The 22,431-nt window shown below is 34.3% G+C and overlaps 1 protein-coding gene across 1 annotated transcript; it reads right to left on the bottom strand.

Moving 5' to 3' along the window:
* Positions 1 to 18,720: 18,720 nt before the first annotated feature.
* Positions 18,721 to 19,227, bottom strand: LOC139510858 (ankyrin repeat domain-containing protein 34B-like). The gene has a single exon (XM_071297398.1). The coding sequence runs from the start codon at positions 19,225 to 19,227 to the stop codon at positions 18,721 to 18,723; it is 507 nt and encodes a 168-aa protein (XP_071153499.1).
* Positions 19,228 to 22,431: the final 3,204 nt, after the last annotated feature.

Below are 22,431 nucleotides of genomic sequence, written 5' to 3'. Positions count from 1 at the left end.
TGCATCATTCTTTTTATGCCCCACCTACGATAGTAGAGGGGCATTATGTTTTCTGGTCTGTGCCTCCGTCCGTCCGGTTAAAGTTTTTGGTCGACGTAGTTTTTGATGAAGCTGAAGTCCAATCAACTTGAAACTTAATACACATGTTCCCCATGATATGATCTTTCTAATTTTAATTCCAAATTATAGTTTTGACCCCAATTTCATGGCCCACTGAACAAAGAAAATGATAGTGCAAAGTTCAGGTTAAAGTTTTTGGTCAAGGTAGTTTTTGGTGAAGTTAAAGTTACATCAACTTGAAACTTAGTACACAAGTTCCCTATGATATGATCTTTCTAATTTTTATTCCAAATTAAAGGTTTTACCCCAATTTCACGGTCCACTGAACATAGAAAATGATAGTGGGAGTGGGGCATCCGTGTACTATGGACACATTCTTGTTAGTTTTTAAGAAGCAGGAAAACAAAGAATAGATGATATCTCGGAAGGTGGGTTTCTACTTCATGTTTAGTCCATCTGAAAAATAAGCACAACCAGTTAGAAATATAAATTTGACAAAACTGCATTGTTAACTACAAACTTAATTCCAACGTAAAGCGCATGTCCACTACGATATATTTTTGTATTTTTTTTTAAAGATAACCTCTTATATAAATATAAATTCAAAAATGCATTTGATAATGACGAAAACATTTTAGAAATGTATGTATCACAGAAACATATTGTCCGAAAAAATGATCATATACATTATGAGATAAAAAGAACTTTGGAACTGAGTGAGTTCTATATATATTTGTTATACCTTTTGTTTATCCTCCTCCGTCTGACTTCTATTTTTAACACCGTAATTTAATGTTATTTATTTCTGTTTTGTTTTTTTTAGTTTGGCTATTCTCCTCTATTTTTACCAACGTAAAAAGGTAACTTGTAAAATTTAAAAAAAAAAAGTTTCATGCATTGTCATAATTAAGAATAAAAAAGGCTTTTTCATTAACTATTTTGTATATCCTTTAATTATATGTTTGGCTTTGTTTATTGTAATTTTAATTTCACTATTACCATTCATGATATGTGACAAATTAATACAGTTATATGTCATTGCTGGCAATATTTTATTTTAGGCTTTAAGGTGTATTAGTGACCTCTTTCCTTAATATCTACTATTTAATCCGTATGAACAGCAAACTGTTATAAACACACTTGTTTTTTGTTTCTTTTTTTAGTACTTAGTAAAGGCAACAGTAGTATACCGCTGTTCAAAACTCATAAATCCATGGACAAAAAACAAAATCGGGGTAACAAACTAAAACCGAGGGAAACGCATTAAATATAAGAGGAGAATAACGACATATCACCGAAACGTAACACACACAGAAACGGACCAAGCATCAGACAAAACACCACGAGAATAACAAATATAACATGAAAACCAAATACATGAATTTGGGATAGACAAGTACCGTGCCACGTCTTATCAATTTCTCAAAAATAAGAGAAAACACAAACGACATTATTGGTCTCTTTCCTCAATATACAAACATTTTTTTCAATAAATACTATAACTAAAAATGAAATGATACACTGATAAAACTTTAACTTTACAACACCACATACATTGCCTTTCCACTTACATAGAAACATTGTAACGGCCGTGGCCTGTCCCGGGAGAGATTCAAGATGTCAAGTACAGAAATACTGAACGTAATTACCGGTTAAATGGCTCTGGGCCTACACTATCTTTCAAGTTATTACAGTTATAAACGTATTGAATGATTATGAAATGTGCTTCTAACCTCTGATTGATACTTGTTGGCATTTTTCTTGGTAGTTTAGCATACATTTTTAGGGATTTAAAAGGTATTTTGCAGCGTTAATGTTACACGACACGGTCTGTGTTGTTATATTGTCGTCAGCCATTATTGTACTGCATCTTGGGATAGCGCAAGTGGCATGACGTCACCATGCTATTGGCGTTATGCCTTCAATTAACTTTGTGTCGCACCGTGTCGTACTCATTTTAAAACGGAAGTTCGCATCTCTCAGGTGTGTCGTTCTTGGTAAGAACTGACCATGGGGCCCTCAACTGGTTGTTAAATTTTAAAAACCCAGAGGGCCAAATGGCTACATGGTTAAATTTTTTGGCATCGTACAACTTTACTATCCAGCATAGGCCGGGAACTCAACACAGTAATGCAGACGGCCTATCACGCCGACCTTGTACAACATGCAGTTACTGCAGTAGACAAGAAGAGAAGGACGAAAGCAATTCGGAGTCCGATAATATACAACATCTACGAGTGACAAAGACCGAAAAAGAACCTGAGATCCTTGGTACCGAAGAAGAAGACACAAAGGACAGTGATGAGTCTGAAATGGGTGGATGGGAGAAGTAGAGAAGAAATATCCCGAGCACAGCAGGCAGATAAGATTTTGGTACAGTAATGGAAACTGAAGGACAGTCCAACTCAACCAAAGTGGGAAAGAATTTCGAAACAAAGTCGGGTATTTAAAGTATACTGGTCTCAGTGGGATAGAATTAAATTGACAAATGGTATTTTATACCATGATTGTATTTCAAAAACTAAGGGAGAAATATCCCAGTTACTTTTGCCAGCTTGTTGGCAAGATGAAGTTTTGAGAATGCTTCATGATGACCCTACTGCTGGCCATTTTGGTCAACATCGAACCATGGCAAGAGTCTCCAGAAGGTTTTATTGGGTAGACTATACGTATATTGTCGCCGAATGGTGTAGGACATGTTAAATCTGCGGTTCCCGGAAAGGCCCCCAAAAACATCCCAGAGGTCTGATACAACAATATCTGGTGGGAACACCATTGGAACGAGTGGCAATTAATATTATTGGCCAATTGCCGAAAACAGAAGGAAACAAATACATACTGGTACTCACTGACTATTTCAGTAGATGGGCTGAAGCTTACCCATTGGTGCCGAAGAAGTCGCGCGCGTCTTTGTGTATCAGTTTATTGCCAGATTCGGCGTCCCAAGACAGATCCATATGGACAAAGGTTCGCAATTGGAATTTAAATTGTTCCGTGAGCTCGGTAAGCGCTTGCGAATCGACAAAACAAGGACCACTGCCATGCATCCTCAAAGCGACGGCATGGTCGAGCGACTGAATCGAACGGTTGAAGATGTGCTCAGCAAGTACGTGGCAAAACATCATAGAGATTGGGACAGGCACCTGCAATTGGCCCTCATGGGTTATAGGTCCTCCGAATATGAAAGTACCGGATTTTCCCCAGACATGTTCATGTTTGGCCGGGAAATAGACCTGCCATTAGATCTTCCTTTCGGACAACCTCCTGCAACCGACGAGACAGAAATAAAAACCGATGGCGATTACGTGCACGAATTGACTCGAGAATTGTGGAAAGTTTATGAAATTGTCAGAAATAAAATGAAAGAAGCGCGCGACACTACAATGTTGGGGAACCGGTTTGGATCTTTAATCCATTTAAATCTAAAGGAAAGAGCCCAAAACTTCAATGCCATTGACTGGGTCCATATTTCATAACCGAAGTGTACTCAGATTTAGTCTATAAAACGAGACATTCAGAGTCAAAGGACATCATTATACATCATGACCGATTAAAACCATATCTTGGACAGGTCGATAAATGGCCTGTGATGGAGTCACCAAATCCATCAATCCAGAAATCAGAAGAAGCTGTCCCTGAAAAAGAAGACGAAAATGAACAGTTAGGGACTCGACGTCGTCATAAACCAGCTTATCTCAAAGATTATGTTGAATAATTGAATTGGTTTACTGGCTGTTCATAATTTACCTGTATATACTAGCATGTTGGAATTTTTATTATGTTACTAACCTTTAAACTTTGAACTTCATAGTAGTTTCAGGCAATGCAGTAGGAAGAATTATCATAGCTCTGGTATCATTAATCCCTACCCTAAACGTCGGTGCATGATTAACCCATTATTATATTTTTCTTTTCTTTATTTATTAATAGAGGAACACAGGTATGGTATGTATGAGGACATACGGGAGTCGAGAAAGTTTGAGGTATGCTCACAACGAGAATAAGACTAGATGTAGGTGGTGCCCATACGATATTTCATCAAATGAGAGGTTCCGTATGAGAGACCACGAGCGGTCTCAGGACTGGTATCGATTCTATGTGGAACAGGCTGCAGAAAGAGAACTCTAGTAAATACAGAAATCATAATAGTAAAAAGGGAGAAAGGAAGAAGCACACAGCTGTTTCAACTATGAAATCCACTGTCAACAAAATTTGTGGCAAGAAAGAGGAAGAAATAAAGAAGCTTTTCAACGAAGGAATTCCCAAATATATTGCTAGACCAATTTCTCCACTCATGGAGCCATCGCCAGTGAACACAGAATTCGAAGAGTTGGTGGCCACTAAACTGACGTCAGATAAATAAGACCGGTTATTCAGTGCGCCGAGAAAGAGGGTGGCTACATTTCCAATGCCGCTGGCAGAGAAGAATGACTAAATGGTGGAGTGTGAGAAGGAGAAAGCAGATTCATTGTCTGGTTTCTACAGAAACAAAGGACGAACCCAATGAGAAGGGAATAGGAACAAAAGAACATCGTGGAGATAGAGGAATTAGACGAAGGAAAGAGTGATCGTACAGAAATTAATTATACTACAACAGAAAAAGAGGACCTACCGGCCGAGAAGGATAGAGGAACCGATGAAGAGGGTGCAATGGAGATCGCAGAGATGGGGGAACTAGGAAAAGGAGGGAGTGCAGAAATTAATCACATGACAACAACAATAGAAATCCTGGAGGGAGTGTTACAGAAACTAGAGGAGGATATCCGGTGGTAGAGATTGACGGCACCCGACCTACCCCGCGATATCTCCCAGCGAAAGTGACGGTAACAGATAGGAAGTATGGCAGGGTTTACTACCATAGGCATTACTTGGTTCCGGAGGAGAAAGACATGTACTGGCATGCCCGCCTTCATCTTATAGTCTGGCGGAAGAGGCCGCATTGCTAAGGCGCCTTAGAGAGGAAGCAAGACGGAAGGGGGTGATCTCAACCACTATTACCCGACGGGTATTCTGGTCTTATAAAGACAGAAAGATGCGAGTTACCCGATGGCACCATTTATTCAATTACCAGCCATTGGGTACCGGAAATACCAATAAAGAGGAGAAATAGCATCAATACACCAGTAGAGGAAAAGAAAGTGTCCTTTACAGCAACACAGACTGAAACTGGACTTGAGAATACCACAGAAACAGCCGAGAAGGCAATAGATTGTGATATAATTGCCTGCAGATTTTATTAGAGATACAATTGTATAATATATATTTTGGATAAGTTTCAATGTAATTTTAAATTTATAAACAGGTTTAGATAGAAAGGTTGTAAAATCGAATACAAATTATTTATATTTAAAGGGATATCTTTTATCACATTGTATTATGGGAAGATTTTGAATTAGTATGTTAGTTTTGAGCTTCGGAATAGTTAAGGAATAGTTTGGAGACAAACTGTTTTTGTAAAGGGGACATTGTTAACGGCCGCGGCCTGTCCCGGGGGAGATTCAAGTTTAGGAGGGATATTTTTTATTATAAAAAAATTGTCATTGTCAAGTACAGAAATACTGAACGTAATTACCGGTGAAATGGCACTGAACCCACATTATCTTTTTCGCGTTGTTACGGTTATAAACGTATTGAATTAACATGAACTGTGCTTATTACCTTTACTTGAAACTAGTTGGCAAATTTCTTGGTAGTTTCTTGGCATATATTTTTAGGGATTTAAAAGGTATTTTGTAGCGTTAATGTTGCACGACACGGTCTGTGTTGTTATATTGTCGTCAGCCACAATTGTTGACGTTATTGTATTGCATCTTGGGATAGCGCAGGTGGCATGACGTCACAGACGTTACCATGCTATTGGCGTTATGCCTTTAATGAACTTTGTATCGCACCGTTTCGTACTCATTATAAATACGGAAGTTCGCATCTCTCGGGTTCAGTCTTGTCTTTTCTGGGCACCATATCCAAATACTTTTGTCGTATTGTCGTTAAGGTGGGCACAATTAACATTAGTGTTGAAAGTAATTTCGATTCATTTTATCTATAACAATTAATTTATCCTAATAAAGAAAACAGTTAAAGATAATATACTGTCTTAGCTGTGTCTCGAAACGACACGGCCCCGACACTGCTGGAGTGTCATTTTTAGAAAAATAGGTTAAATCCCTTTTGGGAAAATAAATACCCGAAATTTGATATAGAGTTGCGTAATTGAAATTAATTCTACTATTACAAGATAATATTTATTATTTGTTAAAGGCCAACAAGGTTTTTTATTTACACACACAAAAATTAATTGCAAGTCCGACACGCTAGTGACACATTTTTGAGCTATCATATTGAATATTTATTACTATATCAGTATAAAGTAGATTGACACTCACAGAGATAATAAACTGTTTATTATACGAACAATCATAATATCAGACATTGTTTATTGAGAAATATAATTTTATTGCTAGACTTATTGTGTACTTTTTTTGTTAACACCCTTGTGTCTATCATATTTTGATACCAGAGCTAACAAAACAACTGCATCATTCTTTTTAGTTTTTAGTAGTATTGTCAAATTGAACAGTTTTGATTAACCGGTTACTCGGACAATCTTTCGACCGATTAACTGGTTAACCGATCGTTGAATTGAAGTTTATGCTTTGGCTTGGCTTTGAGCAGTCTGATAAAAGTTTATTTTTGATATCTACTCATCGTGTTTGGGGGTCATAAAGGGTATACATCATATAGTAATATATAAAGTATATTATAATTGTTGTGTGGCGTTCTAAACTAGATTTTATGAATTGCAAATGATTTTTTTATGAATTGCAAATGATTTTTCGTCTAATCTAAAACAGCTGGGATGTAAAATAGTTATCCCACTCGAACTTGGTGTCAGTGTTAGATCACCCTCCGGCCATCGGGGTGATCTTACACTGACATACCGCGTCCTTGTGGGATAACTATTACAGCCTTTACATTAATGCTAGCAAGACAAATCTTTGTTTGGCTTGCTTGCTTTGTTTGTATTAATGTTTGCTCAAGCATGGTAATTAAGATAGGCGGGGCTTTAGCTTGTATACATCATACTTAAATTTTATTGGACGTTATGTTGGAGGTCAAGGACACTAGATTTGAAAACATCACATGATACATATTCTAACATGTTTCCTGACCTCTAAATACACAATACAGACAAGTTTCTACTTCGTCGAAATTATCTTTCTATTACGCCAGTTCTTTTTCACAATAGTAGAAACGGAAGACAATTTTTTTTTTTCAGAGATCCAACTTAAAGACTGTCGTCAAGCACTTTTAGTAAAATAGCTATTCGAACACACCTACTCTGATTTTGTGATCCATTGGATAGGTATTTCACTTGACCCCTATATTTCATCTTTTAGTACTGTGATTTTTTGTTATGTTATAAAGTCAACCTGTAGCTTTGCTATATAAAGTGATGGAGTCTGAAGCGAGATGATGTATCACATACTCTTGTTTCGTACATTTTCAAGACAAAATATTCATCTCAAACACACCCTAACATAAAAAAGGTGCACTCGATTGTCTCTTTTCGATACAATTGTTTCCCATTTTTCAGAATATTTTCTGCATAGTCGAAGGACAGACATGGAAATAACTGACTGAACTAATAAATTGATATGTTATAAAAACAATATTAGGTCAATTAATGTTGAAGACCAGTTTCTCAGCCTCATACAAGAAAAAAGTTTATATTTTTCTTTCATTGACAAATTATTGTATTTTTACAGGTGAGAAAACATGTTAGAATATTTGTCATGTGATGTTTTAAAATTAAGTGTCCTTAACCTCAGACATAACGTCCAATACAATCTAAGTATGATGTATACAAGCTGAAGCCCCGCCTATCTTAATTGCCATGCTTGAGCAAACACTGATACAAATAAAGCAAGCAAGCCAAACAAAGATTTGTCTTGCTAGCATTAATGTAATAGCTGTAATTACCAGCCTGTTTTTTTGTTACCTTTGTTCAATTAATACTTACTTTTAAATTAGATCGTGCCCCGAGCTGATTTAAAAGTTGTCTGTGTGTTAATTAATTTTATAAAATTGGAGTGTTTTCAAGGTAAACAAATAGTAATCAATATACTGGACAATAGATCTCTCAAATTAATTAGTAAGACTATCATTTTAATAATTAATCAATCATTTCCATTCGCATTTATATCAAATCTATTAACAGGTTAACTAGTTTTTAGGAAGCAGGAAAACAACGAATAGATGATATCTCGGAAGGTGGGTTTCTACTTCATCTATAGTCCATCTGAAAAAATAAGCGCAACCAGTTACAAATATAAATTTGACAAAACTGCATTGTTAACTACAAACTTAATTCCAACGTAAAGCGCATGTCCACCACGATATATTTTTGTATTTTTTTTTTTTTTTAAAGATAACCTCTTCTTATACAAATATAAATACAAAACTGCATTTGATAATGACGAAAACATGTTAGAAATGTATGTATCACAAAATCAAATTTTGACAATATACAATACGAGATACTGATTGAGTTCTATATATTTATGTTATACCTTTTGTTTATCCTTCTCCGTCTGACTTCTATTTTTAGCACCGTAATTTAATGTTATTTATTTCTGTTCCCCTCTTTTAAGTTCGGCTATTCTCCTCCGTCTGTCTTCTATTTTTACCAACGTAAAAACGTTTAATACTTGTAAAATTTTAAAAATAAAGTTTCATGCATTGTCATAATTAAGAATAAAAAAAACTTTTTGATTAATTATTTTGTATATCCTTTAATTATATGTTTGTCTTTGCTTATTGCAATTTGAATAGTTCGTTTCACTATTAACATCAATGATATGTGACAAATCAATACCTGTGTACAGTTATTCGTAATTGCTGTCCATATTTTGGTTTAGGTAATTAAGGTGCATAAGTGACCTATTTCCCTTTGATATCTACCGTTCATTTATGAACAGTAAAGTGTTATTTGACATATCTTGTTATGTGCAAAGACATTGGTTTTTTTTGTTTTTGTTATACTGGCTATTTCAGGCTAATTTATATATTCATATTGAAAAAAGAGCCTACATCATAACTAAATAAAATGTATGGTCAGTAAATCAATAGCGAAATTAATTTAGTAATGAATTCTAACTATATACTATAACTAAAAATGAAATGATACACTGATAAAACTTTAGATTTACATAATCGTTAACACCACATATATACATTGCCTTTCCACTCACATAGACATCTGTTGTTGACACAGCCTGTGTTATAATTGCATCCGTTTGTAAGAAAAAGGACAGTATGTTCAACTCGAAAATAGTTTTCTGTAGTATCCAATATTATGGACAAACAAGGCTCAGATTTAAGTACCCATCCATATTCAATAGGATTAGAAGTTTAAAAGAGGGACGAAAGATACCAAAGGGACAGTCAAACTCATAAATCTAAAACAAACTGACAACGCCATGGCTAAAAATGAAAAAGACAAACAGAAAAACAATAGTACACATGACACAACATAGAAAACTAAAGAATAAACAACACGAACCCCACCAAAAACTAGGGGTGATCTCAGGTGCTCCGGAAGGGTAAGCAGATCCTGCTCCACATGCGGCACCCGTCGTGTTGCTTATGTGATTACAAATCCGGTAAATAGTCTAATTCGGTAGGTCAAATTCATGAAAGGGAAGGGGATTGTAGTTACGACGTGAGGAACATATCCGATATCATTTGTGAAATGGTTATTCCATAACGGTCAACCAACTCGTGATGGCGTCCGTAAAATTTACGAAGGGATGATTTCAACTTCACCATTTGGAACTCTTGATTTAATAGCTTCCTTGTGAGCAGTAACCCTCTATCAAGAAAATCATGATAGGAAATGCAAGCACGGGAATATCGTATCAATTGAGAGATATATACCCCGTATGCAGGTGCTGCTGGAATGTTGCTACTTAGAAATGGAAAGTTCACAATTGGAAAGCTGAAATCATCTCTTTTGTCGTAAAGTTTTGTCTTCAACCGACCCTCATTGTCAATTTCTAGATGTAAGTCAAGATATGAAGCTGACTTAACTGTATCTGTAGTATCCTTTATCTCCAATTCGATGGGATAGATGCGTTCCACATAGTCACCAAATTTTGAATTGTTTAGTGAAAGAACGTCATCTATATAGCGGAAAGTAGAGTTAAAGGATATTGCTAACTTCTTATCTTTCTTCCTAAGAAGTTCCTGCATGCAGAGGAATGGAGGGCTTTGTCCCACATATTGGATAACCAGCAACCACGCATCCAGTGATTTTTTATGCTTCTTCTGTTGATGTCATCTCATCTTCATTGACTTTTTGATCCCAAACGTTTTCTCTTATCTTCTGTGAGAAATCTAAATGAATTTGTAAGTTGTCCTTTTCGTGTGATCTTTGGAGAATGAGAAGGCTTTTTTGGTGAAGGTTGTTTTTAGGAAATGCAGTCCTTCAAAAAGTATAATGTACCAATAAGTCTGTAACATGCAAAATGATCATCGGGATTGGTTTCTGCAAGAGAACCTGTGAATTATGTCCCTAATATGAAATCAGAGTGTTTCCAAATGTTGGCAAACACTATTTTTTGTAAATCCTCTGTAGAAAGAGAGAAAGTTAAAAGCAATTACAATGAATAGATTGTGTAGGCATTTATAAAGGTTTTCAATTGTGTTACAAGAGATAATTTGCTATCTAACTGCTTAATGTGTTCATGTCGAGGTATCTTTTTTTAATAATTGCTGCCCTTCAGTTGAATGAGAATTGTTTTAGTTTTATGAGAATTTTCAGACATAATCAGAGGTCAACATATGAAGCCGGTACCTGTATCAGGACTGTAGGACAAAATATTTGTACTCGGAGATGAAGAGGCGTGAAACCATGCTCTGCTATCCCTTTCATCGTGAGTGCTGTTGTCCTTAGAATATTCAAAAATTTCGCCTTCAAGAACACAGATGGCCTTGTCGTCATTGTCACCTTCACAACCCACTGCTGGAACAAAAACAAAATCATGTAACTTTTAAAGTTCTAAAAAATAATTTTAATACTTCGGGTGTTGGCATCAATTCATCTTCATTGACTATACAATCCCAATTTTTTCTCTAATCCTCTTTAAGAAATCTAAATCAATTTGTAGGTTAACCTTTTCGTAGCAATTTTAGTGAAAGGAAAGGCTTTTTGGTGAAGAGATTTTGTCAGGGATTGTTTTCCTAAGCTTTTAACAAATCCAATGTACCATTAAGTCTATAACATGCCAAAAGATCATCGCGATTGGTTTCTACAAGAGAACCTGGGAATTCTGTGCCTGATATTAAATCACAGGGTTTCATAAAGTTGTCAAAAACTATTCTTCTAGTAAATTCTCTGAAGAAAGAGAGGTAGTCACAACCAGTTACAATGAATAGATTGTGTAGGTATTTATGAAGGTTTCAATTTTATAGCAAGAAATCATTTGAAACCTCACTGCTTAATGTATTCATGTCAAGGTATGTTTTTGAAATAAATTTGCTGTCAATCAAACATTTGTACAAGTAGACAAAGAGACATGCATCCATACTCTGCTACCCCCCACCCCCAAGTAAGAAACTGGCATATGGAAGTAGGGAAACGGTGAAACAAAGTGGGTGATAATTCGTGATAAACATTCCATCCAAAATAATACCTGTTGTATTAGAACTTGAAAAGGAAAGGCTGTCTGTGTAAAAAGACTTGTAGAGTGATTTCAAGAGGATCACAACACTTGATTCGTCTCCGTTTTTGTCTTCATCAGCAGTACATATAGCTCGAGGCAGTATTATTTAGATGATGCAATTCTTCTACAAGCTTTTCTAATGTTTTTGAATAAGCCTTTTGATTTTTCTTAAACAGTGAATAACCGTTTTATTGTCTTGTACTTTTTATCGTTGGTTGTGTTTTGGAGTGGTTGCAGAAAATGTTTGAAGGTTTCTTCGTCTTCTATGAACCTATATTTTTCTTTAGTCTTTAGATCTCCACAACTTTTAGAATCCTCACTCCTTATTTCCAGTAGTTGCGCAAGTCGGTTAAATGGTAAGTGTGGATGTTAATCCTGTAAATATCCGGTGTAATGTTGTATTGGTTCCATTTGTTAATAAAGATGATTTCTTGGCTTTTCATGTTTTCCTTTGATGTTTTTTTTAAATCATTTTGCCTGATCGACATTTCCCAATAGTTGAAAATTGATGCTTAATTTTAAGCTGGTTTTTTTCAAATTTTGTAGGGCTTTTGCTCTTCAAGATAATGATAAGAAAGTAGAAGCTAAGGACTGTTTTGTTGTGGAATTCAGTGCTTGTTTGGTTTAAAAAAATAATTTGCATTGCATGCGTTTCATCTCAAGCTACACGGTTGAATTCGGTGCCATTGCTGAACACTGGAAACGCCCCTAAGGAGAAGAAATCTAAAATAGGTTCTGGAAAGGTCAACAAGTCTGCTAAATGATAAGGTACAAATTTAAGATTCTTATCTTCCAGTTCCTTGCTGATCCTTGATCTATTGGAAATATACAGAGCAAAGAGTGAGAGTAATTAGTGTGTATGAAGTTGTCCCAAAATCTGAATGTTTCGTTTTCCTCTCTATTTTGGGAACGCCGGGGTTTGAAATCAGAATCTGAATTAAATTGTGATATATAACTTTATTATAAGAAAAAAATGGAAACCTCATCTAAGAACTCGTTTTCAGTGAAGGAAGCATTAATGTTTGAAAAAAAAGATATAAAATCATTATGAACCTTGGTACATCTTTAGTTTAGAAGATTTTAATCGAGAAGTTCAGCTATATCTTTCAGAACTTCCTCATAGGGTATCTTCATTAATACAGGTTGGAAAATTTTCAGTATATACCAGTCACAAAGATAAATCAAAAGCCACTTTAATGCATGTCATTATTCAAATTTTATTTTCATGAGAGTGACGTAGAATTTTCCATCGCCAACCAATACTAAATGTTAAACATATTTCCCCACTTGCATTTTTAATATGATCAATTTTAAAACTTTAGCACTGTATCTTTGTCATCCAGCAATGCAACAAAATAAGAATTGGATTTTTCAGGTGAAAAACTTTCGTTAAATAGAGCAGGAAAGTATTGAAACCGTGTTGTCATTTTTGTTTAATGCTGTTTTGAATTGGTTCATGCAGTTAAAAACAACCATGCCATTTAAAATCATTCCAAAGACTTTTTAAAATTTTCTGACATTTCAAAATTATTAAAAGTTAGAAGTTGATTTTGTTGAAGGACCAATGGTTTTCCTATTTGGTCAATTGGTTCGTATAAGCTCTTAAATAGTTCTGAAGACATGTTTGTCTTACTTGACTTGACATGGTTTTTTTCTGAATACTCAGTGGGCAAACTGGTGACAAAATATTACCTCCCCTGTAAACAGTGCGCTCTTCTGACTATAGGTAATCGGTAAAGAAAAACGGATGATGCTGTAATTGTTTAGCTTGTTTAAAATGAGCTAGCACAAACGAACTAAAACGTGTCAACATAATGTGAATATGATAATAAATCAGGTAAATTTTTGATTGTTAAGTTATCACCTCATCGTATCTTCATATGATAGGTAAATGCGTTAATATTCGATTTTCAGTGTCGTCAGGGTTCAATCTTGTAATCATCCCATCCTTTCATTATTTTTTTTAAATACTATCCAATGGTGGTTTTTTTGTGTTTTTTTTTTTGCATCTCTGTTCAAACGTTGGTATAATATTTTCAGGTTCTCTTTGGATTGCCAAATAATATTATAATCACCTAATTAAATGTTCAAACTATTTTGCAGCGCTGTTCTGTATGAAGGAAGACTGTCATAAAATCCAACAGTTCCGGATGGCCCTTTTAACTAATTGATTAACATCAATAACGATGTTAGATTCAAGTGTCTGATCCAGCACAAGTTTAGCCAGGTTTTCCTTGTAATTGTGGCAGAAAAAACACTAGACAGTGTCTGGCATTGAAAGGATATCAAACGGATTTTTATGGAATGATTCTCACGTACATATGACAATCATATGCATAGGAATGTGGAGCTAGTCTCTTTCATGCAGCAATTTTTAATTTCAAATATAACTCCGAAAAGACAAGAGCATAGAAATGTACATTAATGAGAAACATTCTTTGTGAATAAAATAATTCCAAAACTTAAATGTGTCATAAGTGTTGCATTATTTATCAGTAGAGATGATATGATTCCAGTAAGATTGCCCAAGTGAAGGTTTTTGTTGGTAATGTTTTGTAAATCTTGGCTATTTTGCAAGACAAGCTGGACCGTGCAGGTTGACCGGTCGCCCATTTCAGTGTGAGACAATATTTTGTTTATTATATACGAAATCAATGACGCAAGACTGGAGTGGGTCCCCTTTTAGACAGTTAGTGCGAATCCCCCAAGGTTTCAACCATTACATGCAAAAAGGGGAAGGGGAAGTTTTTTGTTTTTTTTTTGACCGAGTCAAACATTTTTCATAATAATTATACATTAAGATTTAACACATACTTTCCTATATGTAGTGTTTGTATTAAAGTATTGCCAACAAAATTCATCAAATTTGGGATCATAATATTGTTTCAGAAAAGAGCCTTACCCCCTGTACATCATAAAAGTGCAAAGTCTTCTTTAACACACGTGCATGGTTAATTAGGATCACATATTTTCTATTCTGATATTATAAGAATTGGAAGGTTCATATCATTTACAATATTATTTTTGAAAATAAATAACTCAGCTTTTATAATCACAAAAATAAAGGGTATGTTCTGTGGTAGTTTGAAAATAAATTACCTGACTTGCAATGTATTGAAAATAAATAACTCAGCAGGTCTAATCGAAAGTATGAGATGGCACCAGATTCTTCATAAATTCATCCTTTTCCTTTAAAAAAAAAATCGAGAAACATTTCCTATTTTTTTTTAATAATTAAAGTATAGATATTATTTAAATATACTTGAAATGTCTGAAAATTGGTTTCATTTAACTTGAGGTATATTGTCTCAGGAAACCTTACCTCACTTTTATTTTTAACAGGACCGTAACTACATTGAGGCAAATGCCTCATGTAGGAAAAGACCAAACGCTTGTCTCCATATCAAATTGTGCTCACGGCAAGTGCCTTGCAAGAAGCAAGTTCTGTTTTCCCTCAGACGTAGGCCTGATTTTTCGGGATCAATGTTTCTCTATTATTTGTCTTTTGTTCATTGATTGTCCTTCTGTATTCTGTTATTTTTGCATTCCTTTTGTAATCTAGTAATTTCGTTATGAACTTGATCATGAGTGATCAAAAAACCAGCAGCCACAGACTTGACTATGTGAAATTCATTTTTGCTTTATCATGCATATTGGTCTTTTGATGTTGTCCCTAGAAGCTTAAGTTTAGTTGGGAATATAAAAGATTAATTTCTGCAAAGGATGATGATTAATTCTGATTAAATGGTACACAATGACTTGACTATACATGTATTATTTATATTAAACAAATCATTTAAAAAATTTATGTTTTCGAAAGTCATAAATATAGTTTGAAAATGAATAATCAGTCCCTTGCTTTAATGAAAATGAAATATCTGGCTTCAATAGTGCAGAAAATGAATAATCTGTCCTCTTAGTTTACAAAAATAAATGACCGATCAAAAACAAATCCTTCTCTCCCAGTGGTTGAAGTGGGAATTTCTGTGGTTGAAGTGTGAATTTCACTGGTTAAAATGTGAATTTCACTGTTTGAAGTGGGAATTTATCTGGTTGAAGTGGGAATTTCACTGGTTGAAGTGAGAATTTCATTGAGTGAAGTCAACATATCACTGATGGAAGTGAAAGAGCAACGTTGCATGTGGTTCAGTGTTTTTCATTAGATCATTTTCAGATAATAAATATGTAACAGAAAGTAGTAGAAATTCAGGCAAGGGCTATACAATCTAAACAAATGTACCATATAAACCAGAACTTGATTATATAGCTATAACTGAGGAACTAACTTGATTTTTATCAATGTTGTCATAAGGCAGCAACCATTTGATTTTCTGGGGGGCTATGGTTTTTTTTTTCTTGACAAACTTTTTTTTCGCCTGCGGTGAAAAACAATCTATTTTTTTCGCGACAAGTCGAAAACAATTTTTTTCTTTCAATTTCTGCATTACAAATAGTGGCAGCTGAGGGTGAAACAAACATTTTTTTTTCTCCAAAAACTGGAAACAAACTTTTTTCCAAAAAAAACCATAGCCCCCCCCCCCCCCCCCCCCTCCAGAAAATCAAATGGTTGCTGCCTAAGAACCAATAGAAAGGAGTTGATTCGGTTGTATAATTTTGCTCAACTGCATCAGAAACGTGTATGTGTATATTTAGAAATACAATAACCAAATCTAGATAATTTTGCAAAGCAATATGTGAACGAGTTCAAGTATCTGTCTGCAGTGTCGGTTATAAGCATATGTAGTGGTTTGGTACGTGCATTGTTTTTTAATATGAAATTAAGAAAATTAATCATCTTTGTAAAAGTCTTTGACTGAAAAAAAAACGTGTTCTCTTCTTGTTGTGGTATGAAATGAGTTTTTATTTTGATGAAATCAAGAGGCATGTCCTTTTTTCTGCTACTGTTGCTGTAATATAATAGACAAAATGCCCACACACAGGGTCATTTCTTTTTTAATTTCTGTTACGATGTCTTTTCTATATTTAGTTGAATATCGGTTTGTTTGAAAGATGTTACTCAAAAACACTCTGTCTGACTCTCTGTTTTCTATTTCTCTATTTTTATTTTTATCCATATTGGAATCACCATTCTTCAGTAGAGCGTTAGTATGCACATATTTTCATATTCATACTTGTTTTGTACAACTTTCTTCCAGCTATTCTGGGTTTTCTTCTGGAGTATATTCTAACATTGTTTTTGCCAGCTACAACATATTAAATGACTAGCGAGTTTTTTTAACGAAGTTATTTTTGTTGTTGATCCCTATTTGATCTAAATGTATCATATAGTTTGAATAAAAAGTATATAACATTTCAGGTTTATCTCCTAGAAACTCATTGTGAACATGACACACATAATGTTGTAACACATCATATAGGCATTTCTACCATTTTGTTCAAACTGGCCAAGTTTTTCCAATTCATATTTATAGAATTTATCATGTTGCCTCTTGTTTTTGATATTTCATTAAATTTAATGATACATGCACACGACTGTTTTGTGGAGTTTTTGGAAGTTTCATCAAATTCAGCCAAAGAACTGAGTGTATTATTGTATTGTATATCTGCAATAGAAACCTGTCTGCCATTTAAAATAGTTTTGTAACATGCAATGCATATATTCTGAAATCGACTGTCTTTTTTGATCCGTTTACAATAATGTTGATGGCATAATGAACTGTGTACATTATTATCTGAAAATGTATCCAACTCTCTTTTAAATATTTCATTAAATGAATAAACTTCAAAAGTTTGGATTAAGTTATGGATACTGCTGGCCCTGTAATTAAAAAAAAAGTAAATCATCTGAAACTGAAGGCAATGAAATAGTATTTATATTATTGCTGCGTTTAATTTTGGCAGGTGGACACTTGTACTCACTTTTTGTTGTTAAAATTTCCTTTTCATTTTTAATTGACATCTTTGGCAAATGCAAACTTCTATGTAACGTAGTGCAGATTACATACAAATGCACATAAAAATTGAAGGGTTTTCCTTTTTTGTTGGAGATGAATATATGTGGAAGAAGGTAATTTGGAATACAACAAGGGACGGGGGATTTCTCTAGGTGAAAAGACGGTCAGTTTGACGGTAAACCTGCCATATTTACAGGTTTCACTTCAAATTTAAGTAGATAAATCATAATAATCAATGTTATATATTGAATGAAGCTAATCATGTGAATTGATTATTAATTTTAGTTAGTGTTAGCCTAGAAAAATCTTATGTAATTTGTTTGTACACAGCTATGGCTTCTTATGCAAGATAAAACTGAAGATGACAAATATGTATCTTAACGGTTAAATGATGGCTTGAATCTTGGACATTTTTAACATAAGTTTTGAGTTTTAAATATTAGGTTTAGGTCATTACTTGTGAAGTTTGGATACGCAAACTTAGTATCCAACTGTCAGAATCAGTAGGCTGTAGTTGTCCATTTGTGTGCATTTTTTCAACTGTGACCAAGAAAAAAATAATATAGATTCATTTTGGGTTTTTTAAACTCTATGTCTACATCTGAATGTGTCAGAGAGATGGTCCATGTTTAAATTGTATGCCTCCGATGTATTATCTTTTGACCTTTATCAAGAACGCTGAAATCCAAACATTTTAATTGATAAAATTCTTGAAAAGACTGTCATACCATTAGTGGTTACGCTCTATATAATCAGAATTGAACCACAACTTCTCCCATTAAAATGTCTTATAGAAAGTTAGGACTTTAGTCCAATAAAATAGTAGAATTGAAATAATTTTTTTTTTTTTTTAATTTTTATTTAAAAAAAACCAGATAGAAAGCACTAAAAATTTATTGATTTATTAAATAATATTGGTAAAACACAAAAACATACAGTACCGTTACGAATGGAGGATTTTTATTTACATCAAGAATTATGAACAGTTAATTGCTGCAAAACATTTGTCCTAAGGTTTCCTGTTAATAATAATCACACATTCTTGGTTTATTTATGACAGCAATGCTATCACGCCTTGTGAGTACCTTAAATTTGTTCTGCATGAAATTTTTATCTGAATAAAATTTGGGAACTTTACCGTTGATGTCAACTGCAAACTGATCGGCCCCATTTTCCTTAAGAATTTCAATAATATCCTGGGATCCATTTATACAAGCATAATGTAGTGGTGTTCGGTCATCGTTGTCCTTAGCATTGACGTCAGCGCCATTTCTAAGAAGACATGATATGACTTCACATTTCTTTTCCAAATGTTTGTCGTCGATTACAGCATCACATGCCGCCATCAATGGAGTAATACCAGAGGGTAGCGTTGCCTTAACATCAACTCCCCCTTCTGCTAAAATCCTGGCAAGTTTGAACTTCTTTGATACAATGGCTGAAAACAGTTTATCCGTGATAAGCTGGTCTTCTTCAAAACTGGAATCATTTCCATTCGTATCTAAAAGGCTTTTCCTTTTTATGTCCATCGTCAAAGGAAATTGTGATTTGTTTAGTATGCTTACAGTTTATTACCTGACTAAAACGTTTGCCAGATAATAATCGTTTTATATCTTCTTTCCTGTGATACATTGATCGGACAGATGGTTCATAGAATACCAACGGAAAGTTTATGACATTTACATTAACAGTTTGATCAATCTTAATTAGCACATTCATTAACTATCCTATGTTATGTTATGTGTATTTGTCTTTTGGTAGTTATTTATTTGTTTGAGGATACTCAAATCTTCATATTTCCCGAAGCCAAGGGAAATGAATGTTTTATTCCACTGATTGTGCTTAGTTTACTACCTGAACGCTTTTGATGGTCCTTTTGATTCTGTTAATAGTTTTGATTTTTCTACTCTTTATACTACACTTCCACACTATCTTATTAAACAAAAGTTTTCCTATTTAATTAAATGGTCGTTTGGTAAAGCTGAATGTAGATATATTTGCTGCAACTCATTTAAAGCCTTCTTCTCTAATGAGAAAGATAAGTATGCTAGATATACTTATTGGAGGTGTGATGAGATGATTGAAGCTGTTAATTTTCTCCTTGATAATATTTATGTACGTTTCGGCAACAAAGTTTATCGACAGGTTGTAGGTATCCCCATGGGCACTAAGTGTGCCCCTTTAATAGCATACTTGTTTTTGTACTGTTACGAATCACAGTTTATGACTAAACTCAGTAAAGACCCGTCGAAATTGCATTTAATTGATAAATTCAACAACACTTACCGTTATCTTGATGATTTTTCTTTTCGTTAAATAATCAAGAATTTTTTCAATATACTGCTGATATTTACCCCAAGGAACTTACTTTAAATAAATCAGATTTAGTCGGTAATAACTGTCCTTTCCTGGATTTAGATATTTCGGTTTTAAATCGGAAACTCCACACTAAAATTTACGACAAAAGATACGATTTTTCGTTCCCTATTGTTAATTTTCCATTTTTAGATGGTGATGTTCCTTTGGCACCATCTTACGGTGTTTATATTTCACAACTTGTTCGCTATGCCCGTGTCTGTTGTGACATTTGAATTTTAACGAACGCAACCTATGTATTACTGGTAAATTATTAAACCAGGGATATCGTTACCATAAATTACTGAAAACCTTTCCTAATTTTTTTCCATAGATATAAAGATTTGGTTTTGAAGTTTGGATGTACCTGTAGAAAACTTATTTCAAACGGGATAGCACATCCTCATTTTTACGGAAATGTTGTTTACCGTGCCCGGAAATTTAGAAATGAACCATGTAAACTTGTTGCTCCTTTAAAAAAAACTTATTCTAAAAGGTTACCTATTCAACACCGTAATAAGATCATTGAATATTGTTTTTATTGGAATAAATACTGATTTTGTTATCAGTAGATTAAAAGCTAACTAAATTTTACTAGTATCTATAATACTAAAATTACGAGGTCAAATTTGTCAGCCGTCATCACGTAAAAACGATGAATCAAAGATTTCAACTTTATATATAACTAATATAGTACAATGGTGTTGATTAAAAATTACACCACTCTAGGCCCATTTGTTTTCCACGTAATTAATATTGCCAATAATTAAGAAGTTCCGGATCGAGTCCGACACCGATACCAATAGTATATTCACCTGTTACCTATTACCTTATCTGTACGTTCCGCATCTGACAGGCGCACCACCAAACAGTGTATTTAGAATTTTGCTGTATACTGTTGAGTAAAAAATACTCCATGCCAGGCCCTTTTGTTTTCAAAATTATTAATATTACTAATAATTGATCGGTTCCAGGTCGACGGGTTCAAACAGAAAAATTTTGAAAGCAGAGAAAACTGTGCACCTAATACATGTTATAATCGGCATGACTTTATCAGATGACAATACCAATACTAAAATAATGTATACGCATAGTCATATATCAGTCACGGACCCGCGATAACACGGGTGTGTTCTATTGTTATATATATACATATTCATGGATCTACAATCTGTCGATACATGTAACATGGCATTGCACAAGGTCATGTTTTTCTCTTGCTGTTTATGATGTCTTTACACTAAATCCATTGGATGTTGGATGTGTACGGATTGATAGTTTAGTCTTAGATGCATGATTTTTTTATTAGTTGTTAGTGGCTTTGAACTAGCTGTCAGATAACTGCGAGTACTCTCAGATTTGTTCATTGTGTCGGGATGTATAAGTACCCGGCCACGTCCACTTATATTTTTGTCCATCTGATGAGTTAAGCCATTTTCAACTGATTTTTATAGTTCGTTCTTATGTTGTACTGTTATACCACTGTCCCAGGTTAGGGGGGGGGGGTGGGATCCCGCTAACATGTTTAACCCCGCCACATTATTTATGTATGTGCCTGTCCCAAGTCAGGATCCTGTATATTCATTGGTTGTCGTTAATTATGTGTTACATATTTGTTTTTCGTTCATTTTTTTACATAAATAAGGCCGTTAGTTTTCTCGTTTGAATTGTTTTACATTGTCTTATCGGGGCCTTTTATAGCTGACTATGCGGTATGGGCTTTGCTCATTGTTGAAGGCCGTACGGTGACCTATAGTTGTTAATGTCTGTGTCATTTTGGTCTTTTGTGGATAGTTGTCTCATTGGCAATCATACCACATCTTCTTTTTTATATACAATATAAGTTTGCATATATTTATTTTTACTTATCCGCATGTTTTTAGAACTAAACACAACATACACATGATTGGTAAACAGTAAGGATCAAAAGTTAATTATTAGTCTTCTTTTGTTTTAACGTCTGGAATGATCATGATAATGATTTTTGGTATCACTATTTAAAAAAAAAGTTCAAATAAAGGCAACAGTAGTCTACCGCTGTTCGAAAGGCAAAAATCGATTGAGAGAAAAAAAACCGGGTTATAAAATAAAACTGAAGTAAACACATCAACTATAAGAGGATGTTTTTTCATTCAATTAAGATCCAAGAAGGAAGGCATAGGATAATTGACCTAGAATATAAAACCAACGGCCCACCGGGCGCCCAGTAAATGAATAATGGTTGTAAATATGATTACAATAAGATGACGATGTAGTTGACATTTGTGAACGCCTTCATGTATTTGGGTAATTGGAAGAAAAGGTGAAAAGTCTGATTACTTCTGATTTGTAGAGTTCGCTGCTTCAAACTATCATTTCGATTTATAAATAGTAGCATT

The sequence above is a fragment of the Mytilus edulis genome, chromosome 2 (assembly GCF_963676685.1).
Source record: "Mytilus edulis chromosome 2, xbMytEdul2.2, whole genome shotgun sequence".
Classification (NCBI taxonomy): domain Eukaryota; kingdom Metazoa; phylum Mollusca; class Bivalvia; order Mytilida; family Mytilidae; genus Mytilus; species Mytilus edulis.
Note: the sequence above shows the minus strand (reverse complement) of the source record. Positions and strands in the feature narration are given on the sequence as shown.

What these genes read in the sequence shown, in the direction of transcription:
- LOC139510858 (XM_071297398.1), bottom strand. Translation starts at nt 19,227, where the DNA reads ATGGACATAAAAAGGAAAAGCCTTTTAGATACGAATGGAAATGATTCC.